The sequence below is a fragment of the Micropterus salmoides genome, unplaced genomic scaffold (genome assembly GCF_014851395.1).
Source record: "Micropterus salmoides isolate LMB-PRFRI ecotype aquatic unplaced genomic scaffold, ASM1485139v1 Ms_hic_scaffold_15, whole genome shotgun sequence".
NCBI classification, from domain to species: domain Eukaryota; kingdom Metazoa; phylum Chordata; class Actinopteri; order Centrarchiformes; family Centrarchidae; genus Micropterus; species Micropterus salmoides.
In genome coordinates this window covers 12,610,050-12,621,622 of record NW_024040596.1, presented here as the reverse complement: position 1 = coordinate 12,621,622, position 11,573 = coordinate 12,610,050, and the positions used below count along the sequence as shown (strand labels likewise).

General features: G+C 40.8%; 1 protein-coding gene across 2 annotated transcripts; it reads left to right on the top strand.

Moving 5' to 3' along the window:
- The first annotated feature begins 1,845 nt into the window (after positions 1 to 1,845).
- ehhadh (enoyl-CoA, hydratase/3-hydroxyacyl CoA dehydrogenase) lies at positions 1,846 to 11,179 on the top strand. Of its 2 annotated transcripts, XM_038720362.1 has the most exons (7): positions 1,846 to 2,025; positions 3,014 to 3,117; positions 4,146 to 4,315; positions 4,718 to 4,829; positions 5,388 to 5,492; positions 8,248 to 8,589; positions 9,012 to 11,179. In XM_038720362.1, exons 1-7 carry the CDS (start codon positions 1,952 to 1,954, stop codon positions 10,253 to 10,255), a joined length of 2,151 nt encoding a protein of 716 aa, XP_038576290.1. In that variant the 5' UTR covers positions 1,846 to 1,951; the 3' UTR covers positions 10,256 to 11,179. The 2 variants fall into 2 exon arrangements, with proteins under 2 accessions (XP_038576290.1, XP_038576291.1); XM_038720363.1 differs by lacking the exon at positions 4,146 to 4,315 and having other exon boundaries at positions 1,873 to 2,025.
- Positions 11,180 to 11,573: the final 394 nt, after the last annotated feature.

Here is an 11,573-nt window from a genome sequence, read left to right as displayed (position 1 = left end):
CTAAAGTGGCGGACTATGCCTACTTAGTTACAAGTAACATATTTACTCAAGTATTGTACTTCTTTAAGATCTGAGTACCTCTTCAATATAATTTCTTACTATATATATCTAAAGAAACCTGATTTCTTGACTGGCATTACCCAGCACATAGTCTGTAGTAGGGGCTTTGCTAGACATAGCTCCTCTGGGGCGCAGGCCCCCTCACCCCCCATTTTTGATTTATTTTTGATTGAAGTGTATGAAATGTCTGGACTGGGACTGTGCTGGTAGTGGATTTGGACTAACTGTGCTATTACTTGCTTATGATCCAGCTACCTTACTGACAAATTTAAGCATAGCCCCTGTAAATAATATATATCAATCCTTGCTATATATTATTATCAGCTCCCTCAGGCCCATTCAAACTGGCTCCCCCAGTTTCCTTTAGCATTTTTAAAGCTAATAAATACTATTTATACCAGGGCTTACAGGTCCCTTATACCAATATGGACAAAATTGTTATCACAATAAAAAAATTCATATAATTCGATATCGAAAATGATCAGGATAAATGTCAAATCATTACTTTTATCTAGTTTAAAGGCTGATTTTGATACTTATTAAAAGTTGAAGAAACCAGATGGTTGATTTGGATTTAAACTTTTCTTTCTGGTCAGAACAACACTTGATGCCAAACAGTTGATCACTTCACTAATTTGAGGCAGAACATTCAGAACTATTATGATAAAAACTGTTTTCAACAAATGTGCACAAGTAAAATTAAGTGAAATATATAGTCCCTTTTTCCTCACCAAAATAAATATCTTAATAGAAAAAGTAAGTGCTAATTCATTCATGATTCAAGCATTATTAAATATTTATTGAACATTGGTTATATTGTTATTGAGGAAGACTATGTTGCGATAGTATTCCCAGATAGCAAACATAATTGAAACTATGTTGAATCAGCATTCTGCTCTCAACGCTAATTGAATCAACATCAGACTGATGTTGGAAAATACTGAAACAAAGTTGAAATCAAAGCCTAACTAAAAATCAACATGACTTCAATGGTATTTATAATTCAATGATTGTTCAATCCTATTTCCCAGTCAACTATAAATAGATGACTTTTCAATCATGTTTCCCGTCAACTATAATTCCATGATTTCTCAATCATGTTTCCCGGTCAACTATTATTCAATGACTTTTCAATCATGTTTCCCGGTCAACTATAATCAGTGACTTTTCAATCATGTTTCCCCATCACTATAAATCAATGGCTTTTCAATATCATGTCATTTCCGGTCAACTATAAATAGATGATTTTTCAACGTTGTTGTTGTTACACATTCAACTACAAATCAATGCTTAATCAAGTATAATCGGGACAACTATAAATCAATGTCATTCCAATGTCACGCTCATACATGGTCGTTTTTCATCTGTATTACTGATACTGATTCAACATTTTTTTATCAATATTATTCAATGTAGTCTTGCTATCTGGGTTAGGGCTGGAAAATTAGGGCTGGAAAAATATTGTATTATTTTCCAGCCCTAATTTTACTGACTGACTGAATAAGTGATGTTTATTATTTACTGAGAGATGTGCATCCGTATTGCTCAGTCTGTGCTACTAATCAACATTTTAAAGTCAATGTGAATCCCATGCTTTCCATCTTACATTAGTAAGAGTTGTAACTACACCTTCACTGAGAGACAGATAACTTATTACTATAAAACTCAAATCTACACTTTTTGTTAGCCTCCACGCCAGATGGTGGGGTAGTGCTCCCAGCGGTTGCCAGAAGACAGCAGAAACCGAGAAGACGAAAAAGACCGTTTGGCTTCATGGAGTAAAATTGTAATAAAGGTGATGTATTCCTGCCAGCAGCAGCGAAGTTTCAAAGTTCAGTCTGCACAACCTAAAAGAAGTGCGATAACTTGCAGTGTTTGATCGACGGGCTCGATGGCTCAATATACTCTTGTTTCGGGGGCTGTTGGCTTGATTACTCTCCAAAATCCGCCTGTTAACGCACTCAGGTGAGCTGAAGTCAAAAACAAGGCTGCGGAGTGTCTTTGGTGTGGTGTTAAACATTTTTATATCGTGTGGGAAGAGAATTTACTGCAAACATATATGTTGGGGGCCTTTTATAGACTCAGAGCCGTCCAAGTGTGCATATGTGTGTGCGCTTTGTTATCTATATCAGTGGTGAAATGTAACTAAGTACAAGGACTTTACAGATTCATAAAAAACATTTGAATATCGTAGAAAAGTCCATTTGCACTTCACAGAACCAGACTGAGAGATTAAAGGCTCAGGAAACCTTTGCAGATGTTTTGAGTTAGCTTATTACAGCTTTTCTCAGGGCGACATTTCTGTATTATAATTTCTTTATTCTTCAATATTTTGAGACAATAGATTTTCCATGGGCTGAAAGCTTAGATCATGAAGATTAAAACAAAATGGCTTGAAATATTTCACTTTATGTGTAATGAATCCAGAATATATGAATTTGCTTTTGATACTTTAAATTTTCCAGATTATACTTCTGTACAATTTTGAGTTCAGGACTTTTACTTAGTATATTACTATGGTATTGCACATACAAACAAACCCGATCTGTGGGTCAGTGAGCTCTTCTAAGGCAGTTAAGGGTTAAAAGCCTTGCCTAAGGGCACCTCAGTTGTGCTATATAGGGAGGGGCGATTTTGCAAAGATTGATCCTCCCCACTTTTCTTTTTAGGCCACCACTGCCCCATTTTACAGAAACATATTCCATATATAATTGATGTGAAATTCTAAATAATGCACATATGCCGAATTTAATAGATTCCACTGTGCCCCTTTTCATGACTGTTTGTTTATATCTAAATTTTATCCTTAAATTTGTAAAGAATGTAGAGCAGAAAGTTCTGTACTGTCCCTAAAGCCTGGCTGATAACAATTTAAAGTGTAACAAAAAAGTTGACTTCAGCGATAGTGTAAATCCAGTATCATGTAAGAACATGTGTCTTTTTTTTAATACAGTGCAGCAGTGAGGCAGGGCATCGTTGATACGGTGGAGAGAGCACTCAGTGTCCCAAAGGTTAAGTCTGTGGTCATCTGTGGCCAGAATGGAGTATTCTGCGGAGGTATGTTTTTCTATTTCCTGTAACTTCACAATGGCAACACAACCCCAAATCAGTTGTTGTTATTGTCACTTTCAATTGTAAACCATCCTTATTTGACAGAGATAAGATTTTTGAAAAGGCACAACTTACAGCTATAAAATTCAAATTAATAATATTCCAGTTAATTATCAGTCAAACAATTTAATCTAACTTGAATGTCATTATCTAGTACATTTGAAGCACATATTTTAAAAGTCTGTCACTGCACTACTTTGAATTGTTATATATGTAAGTTTCCCTAGTTAAACTACTAAAAATGTTTCTTGTTGACTACAACTGGTTCAAAGCAACACATTGTGAAGGAAAAGCAGTTTCCATGAATTTAAATGTTATAATTTGTGTCGTATTGTGGTGGTTTGCGGAATACACTTCAGCCTGGAAGCAACCATGGGAGTAAACAAAGAGAGAGGATATTTCTACCCTTGTTTTATATAAATTGGAACCAGATTTCATCTAAAACATAAGGACATAAGGAAGTTTGTTGTCATTGTAATCGATACAATGAAATTCTGTTTGGTATCTCAGATGCAGCAAGACAAAAACGACACACCAGACAGGAGAAAGAAACTGGACAACACAGTATAGAAACAGTAAATAATAAAATGCATGTAAAAAGTATCAGACATCATTATAATAAATAAATAAATAAGGAGCAGAAACACGTAGAAATGCTGCATGCACAGCATTCACAAAAATACCTTCACGAATGCTGATGAGAGCAGGAGTCACATTATGACAAATCATCGCAACCAAAGAGGCTGGTATAAATATTGTTATAGTTATAGAACAGTTCAAGTTTATTAAATAACAAGTGCAACTATGTGTTATTTAATAAACATGAATTATTGAAAAATATTTATGAGCCTTGTGGTGTATATGGGAATCCCTCAATATAACATCCACAAAACACACATTTTTGCTTAACCAGATGCACCTCATATTACAGTTTGAACCCCTGACAGCATCATCAATTTCATTTTTTATAACAGGGGCAGACATCAAGGAGTTTGGGACAAACATGTCCGGGCCTCCACTGGTACCGATGATCCACGCCATCGAGGCTGCAAATAAGCCGGTGGTGGCAGCCATAGAGGGAAGCGCTTTAGGCGGAGGCCTTGAGTTGGCACTTGGCTGTCATTATCGAATCGCCCACTCTAAAGTTAGTTCATTCTTCAGATCTCTCTCTGTCACTCTGTCAGTGTCAACCTGCGACAGTGTCTAACTGACAGTGGTGTCTTACATGTTACAGAGTGACTGTTCATTGAATTACTATGTTTGCAGAGTTTTTAGAAATAGGACCCGTTCAATTTTGTATGGTTAATTTTTTTAAAAACGTGTTTGACCACTGCCCCGTGACCCTGTACTCAGGATAAGCGGTTGATGATGGATGGATGGATGGTTTGACCACTGCACATTTTTAATTCATGTAAAAGATTTTTTTTTACCCCTCTAGGCATGTAATAATTCATCTAATGTATTTTCTGGCCAGAGAAAGCTGTCTCACAGCTCACACAGTTTATCACCTTCCATTCATCAAACTTTATGCCTTTGTGTCTTTCAGGCCAGACTGGGGCTTCCAGAGGTGACTCTAGGTCTGCTGCCAGCTGCGGGGGGAACCCAACGTCTGCCAAGGCTCATCGGCATCCCAGCTGCCTTAGACCTCATCACCACAGGTAGCAAAGATGGGTTAAACTTTCCTGACTATTACAGACAATAGAAGTTCAGATCCTACTAGGAACAGGGAAGTATGAATAAAAATGAGGCACCTTTTTTCTTACTGGGTTCTGTTTGTATATTAGTGGTGGTATAAAAGGAACGCAACATGCAGATGTCCCTGCATATTATAGTTATGAAAATGAATTATTAAGATTGACTTGGCAGATCTGTTGATTATACATACACCTTATACACCAGAGTGCAGCTGCTGTTACCCATTTGAGTTTCCTCTGATGACCAGAAGAGGTCAGCATATGTTTAGTTTTACCATGCTCACTGCCAGAGAAGCCATTTGTGTGGTTCACTGCTCTGTTCATATAATAAATAAATTTAGACAAACTACAATTTGCTGTTTGTATTTGTGGCATTTTGTCTTTATTTGATAAATGTCAGAATCTAACAGGGGTTTGTCTTAACCACTAAGCCACCTGGACAGCTTGTTATTCCTCATCTGCTAATTTGAAATGTCACATGTCACCCAATTAGACCTTTGACGCCCTTCATGTCTCCCACAGGCCGCCATGTGACTGCTGCTGAGGCACTGCAACTTGGAATAGTGGATCAGGTTACTGATCACAACACTGTGGATGCAGCTGTGAAGTTTGCCTTGAGTGTTGTAGGTGAGACACAAAACCCAGCACAAGGTACCCACTGGTATGAAATCCACACACTCTTCACTGGTATAAAAGTTAAGTCAGCGGAGGGACGAGAAATCCCTCCCAGCAGTTATTTTGGGCCTGACATCAAGAAGTGCCGACATGTAGGTTGTGGAAGTCAAAGGAAGCAGAAAACACGGCAGGCAGATTCTCCACCACAGAAGCCATAAATGTTTCATGGCTCTGTCAGATGTGCTCTGATGTCTTCACTGCTTTTGCTGTATTATTCAGAAGGTCGAAAAGGGACAAACTTTCCTAGAATATTAATAATGGACCCTTGCCACTCATGTAGGGGGATGAGGACTTTCCCTCTGCACGTGAATCCGACTCATTTACCCACTGAATGGATTGCTAAAGTGTGCCACGTCCCTGCAGTTTAGGAGGACTCGGTCTGAGTAAAGGATATCCCATTCAGATTTGCTACATTGTTACAATACTGACAGACACTAGAAGGTTCAGCTTGAATTAAAAATTAAACATTTAAGATTGATTTATTGTGAATTTTTCTGCAATGCTTAAATTTGTGCAGTGCTGCTTATAACTTGTGCAGAGGATGATTTTCAGCAGCACCTCTAAAGCTCACTAACACGTTTAATCTGTACAAAAACCAGTGGAAAAACAACAAGTTGTAGTTTTGTTACATGCTTGACTATTTCTTGGCTGGGCGCACAGAGCCAGGCTAGCTGTTTCTCCCCTGCTGCCAGTCTTATACTAAGCTACGCTAACCATCCTCTGGCTTTAGCTTCGTGTTTAACATACAGATATGAGAGTGGTATCAAACCTCTCCTCTAACTCTCAGCAAGAGTGTGAATAAGCTTATTTCTAAAATCGGCAAATTGTTACTTTTAGGCAAACTTTTTAACCCCTCTGGTATTGTAAATTAATACACAACCAATAACCAACCACTCTGCTGTGTGTTTTGTTTGAGTAAACATTATCAGAGTACATGAGGGGAAAGTTTATTTGTTCAGCCTTGTAGAAGCAAAGCCCTGGTTGTACAGCCTTTGATTCTTATGCATGATATCAACATGAAAATATGTTTTTGTGACTACACTGTTACATCTTTCAGAGATGTCACCTTCAAATGTTTGTTGCCAGTTCACTTGGCGTTTAGTTTGACTAATATTGCGCTTTAACAAACAAACTCACTAGAACTGTGCAAAATGTCAACAGTAAGTCTACAGCATTGCGTGTAGAACAACATTTCACAATCAAAAGATGATTGCAGTCTTATGCTTTTTTACAAATGCCTTTTTCCCACACAACACTGCCAAGATGACTTTGAGTGGGTGAGAAAGTGAGTGTTGTTAGTAAAGCTGAGGCTTAGAGCGAGTCAGACAGAGAAGCCAACAGCATACAAGATGGGAGATTTGAGGAAATGGGACTGAAATCTGTGGCGATTCTGACGGATACTCCAGTCTTGAGTTGATTAGCAGGGGTGTTAAATGGGGACAGGAAATGTGTCTAAATTTACAAACCAAGTGTGAATTTATTTGACACTGAGATGGTACCAGCACAGGATAGATTTAGTCTGACACATCCATAGATGCGACCATAAAACACTACACAGCAGTAAAGCTGGCACATGGGTCACATATTTAAGCAAAAAGCAGTTTGTGCACTTGTGCACTGATGCATGTGTGGGCACACACACACACACTCTCCACACATGTCACGATCACGAGTCAAGTCTCTGCTGGTGACGAGATTAACTTTTTTTACCCCAGTAGTTTCAACATCTGCCCGCTACATCTGTCAGGACGACCAGGCTTTCCACTCACTGCACAACAAATCCATTGACACAGCTCAACCATTTTACAGATTAACTGCTATAATAATGCCCTCCTAAAGTACATTGGAATGACATTGCACTGCCACACAGAATCTCCTTGGCATTTCGGTGTGAACATGTACATTTATATAACCTGAAATGACCATCACCATTCGTTCTTTTCCGTCATGTATTGATACTGACTCAAATGTATTCAATAAAATTGTTAGTTGTTGGACTAAGTAAAGATAACCGATCAGATTTGGTTGCTGTCCCTTTAAGCTTTGCCATGGTGACCCAGTTTCTGGCCCAGACCCACGGCTGAGTGTAATTCAGTGGAGCTGTAAAGGATTCTGACTACTGTCTCATGTAATCATGTCAGAGGAGACAGGAATGGGAATTAAGATGCTTCTAATAAGGTTGTAGCAGAGTGGCCTCTTTCTTCACTCTCATTGTTCCCAGGATTATTTCACTGCAAACAGTTGTGTTGTAAACTGCTGAGGTTCTAATATTAAATCTTCTGATGTAGTTTAACAAGCCTGGGAATCACCAACCCCCCCCCCCCCCAACAAATAGTTGATTTTCATTTCGTTTCAGATCTGTGTTTTTCAAGGTGAACTGTAATAGTGCACTGGCAGAGTCCCTCCAATTATCTTGGAAATGGTCTGTCAAATCACTCTACTCTTAGAAGCTACTGGGGTATCTAGTGATTGAGTGGCCAATTATACCCAGACTAGAGTGCTGGCTGACAAAGTAGGAAAAAAGCATTAATGGAAACTAGGAAGCACTGCTCAGTTTACAAAATAAAATTATGCTGCCGTACAGTAATGCCATTCCAGAATAAATCATTGATTTACTCGAAACTTTTAACTAACAGCAACAGTGAAAGAACTGCAAGTAAAAAAGTCATTTCTCTGGAGTCACTTTTCTTCCATGTTTCTATTTCAGGTCGGTCCCTGGATGCCCGCCGTATAAGCACTTATCCGTGTCCACGCTTGTCTGATCTGGATGCTCTGTTTGAGGGGGTGATGCAGAAGGTGCGTCAGAGTTCCCGCGGAGCTATAGCACCAGTTGCGTGTGTCCAAGCGGTGCGGGCAGCCGCCACCCTGCCTTACACGCTGGGCATGGAGCGGGAGAAAGCACTGATGGCCACTCTCTTCACCTCAGGCCAGGCCCATGCCCTGCAATACTGTTTCTTTGCTCAGAGAGCCGTTGGCAGGTGGAGCATGCCCAGTGGAGCTCAGTGGGATACAAGCAAGCCCAGACCTATACATAAAGCCGCTGTCATTGGTAAGAGCTTTGGGCTTTTAATTTCTATTTGTTTGAGCTTTCAATAAGCACAAGCACGTTGACTCATCAAGCTATCTGTGTGGCATCTCCAAATTCATGTTGCCTGTGGAAGCTAAGCCCCCATTTACAGTTCAGCTCAGTGTAAATGCATGAACTGTCTCTTCCCTGCAGAGAAGGTTGGATGTATGACAATCTGGATATGTGAAGCTCAGCAGCTTGCGCATTAAAATTGCAAGCTTTGGAAAAACTTTATGCTGCCAGTCTAAAACTATGGACAGTGTAGCCTTGTGTATAGTGCACAAAAGTTTCTGTGACTTATACTTGTTTATATACTGTCATTTTTTTTTGGTCAGAAATATCTGTGATATTTTAGCGTGACTTGTGATACTGAGGCATTTCACCATGTCATTGTGTCCTCTAAGGTCTTGGCACCATGGGGAGAGGCATAACAGTGGCACTGGCTAAGACAGGGTTGTCTGTGGTTGCCGTGGAGACCCAAGAGCAGCAGTTGATGGAGGCAAAGCAGGCAATATCCGGAATGTTGGAGCGAGGAGCTAAGAGACATGGGGTGGCTCCTGCGTTAGATGGGATCAGTTACAGCCGGAAAATCCAGGCTGTAGCAGACGTCGATCTGGTCATCGAGGCTGTGTTTGAGGACATGGCCCTGAAGACAAAAGTCTTCCAACAGCTGTCTGCCGTTTGTAAACCAGGCACCTTCCTGTGCACAAACACTTCTGCACTAGACGTGGACCACCTGGCCTCACAAACCCGCAACCCCGAGCTGATGGTCGGTATGCACTTCTTTGCCCCGGCCCATGTCATGAAGCTGCTGGAGGTGGTCTACGGGCCACGGTCTTCTCCTCAAGCTGTTGCCACTGCCATGCAACTGGGAAAGAAAATGGGCAAAGTCAGTGTGGCTGTTGGTAACTGCCGGGGGTTTGTGGGGAACCGCATGCTGAAGCCATACATCGAACAAGCTTTCTTTCTGCTGGAGGAGGGCGCTACACCTGAGTTGGTAGATGGAGTGCTGGAGGAGTTTGGTTTTGCCATGGGCGTGTTCAGAATGTCTGACCTTTCTGGGCTCGACGTGGGCTGGCGAGTCAGAAAGGGAGACGGGCTGGCGGAGCCTAGCGGTCAATCAGCTAGAATCCGGCAGGGCCGCAGGTACAGCCCCCTGGGGGATCTGCTCTGTGAGCAGGGACGGTTTGGCCAAAAAACTGGCCAGGGATGGTACCAGTATGACAAACCTGGAAGTCGGGTTGCCATGTCTGACCCTTGGCTGCACACCTTCCTAAGGGAGTACCGGGCCCGGAACGGCCTGGTGGCACGCCGCATTGACCACCAGGAGGTGCTGGAGCGCTGCCTCTATGCCCTAATCAACGAGGGCTTCCGCATCCTGGAGGATGGAATAGCTGCAGGACCCGAAGACATTGATGTCATCTATGTGTTTGGCTACGGATGGCCCAGCCACCGTGGAGGTCCCATGTTCTACGCCGGCATGGTAGGGCTGGCAAAGGTCTTGGAGAGGCTGGAGCACTACCACCATGCTCACCCTGATGTACCATATCTGCAACCCTGCAGCCTTCTCAGGAGGCTGGTGGCCAGTGGCAGCCCCCCTGTCCACAGCTGGAGGGAAGTCATCAAGAAACTCCACAGCCAGCTTTAAATCTCACATGTTTCAGCTTTAATGTCTTTACTCACTTGAATAATGAGGATCTTGTAATGTTAATGATTATACTGATCTTTTACACACACACACACACACACACACGTATGTATGTGTGATTATGGATTATTATGAAAGGCTGCTGGGCTTTCTGTGATTAATAATCATCTCTGACTGTGAGCCTACACTGAGTAACCAGTTTATTAGGTACACCTCAACAATATAATGGAATTCAACAGCCCTGGAATAAATCCTACCTTTTATGAAGCTTAAAGAGTTTGTGTTGACATTGCATGGAGATGTTGATTCAACTTGCAATACATTGATTGTATCATTTGTTGTCATAATACTAGAAACAACTTTCTGTGTACTGCAACCACTCTGCCATAACCAAGCTGCATGAACCCCCTCTTTAACAAAGAGTCTGCTTGACATGACAAGCTTTCGATGTGTTGCAGGGCTGTTGTATTGGAATTGGACAAATGTGTCTAAGAAACTGGTAAGTCAGTGAATATATTGTTTAATTCTGTAATAAAATATTTCACTCCAGAACACAATTTACAGTTAGACCAAGGGGTTTTAAAATGTAATAAATCATGCTTCACCAGTTGCAACATTTGCATAAAAGATTTTCCTATATTAGGCTTATTTGGTTGTGAATCATGGTAATCTAGTGGTACACTTTTTACTGTATGTACAATATGTAACAAATCTCATCTACATCATCATCTGATGCCTCAACATGACATGTTATACTTAATGTTTGTTGTTGTGATTTGTGTGGAGTTCTTACACAGTATTAACTTTAGCTATTGTTTGGTTTGTTCTAACCATCAGTAGGCTATATTCAGGTAACTGCGACATCTCATTTGATTCGTTTCCTCAAAGATCTTCCTTGGAGGAATAAATGAAATCTGCTCTCCGCGTGGTGTGTGTCTCTTTTTCTGCTGACCCAGCTGCAGCGGTGACGGGGGAGAGCTGAGGGAGACGCAAAGCACTAAACTGCTTTTATATAAATCAATGGCTCATTCCTAAATAAATCTCACACCCAGCAACGAGCAGATGTTGGGGTTGCCATCTAGCGGCTGAAGGCTCTAGACTGAGCAGCTTGCGATGCTCCATTTTGTCTGCAACTACACTAGTTCTGTACCTTTCATTGTTTAATGGAAGATTTATGCATGACCCCCCCGCCCCCCAATTTTTTTTTAAATAATCTATATTTCTCTGAGTTATTACCAAGGTTATATAATTATCAGATATTCCGAACGAATATTTAGCCTATTTGCGAATATCTTTCGGTGGATTCACTTATTTATTT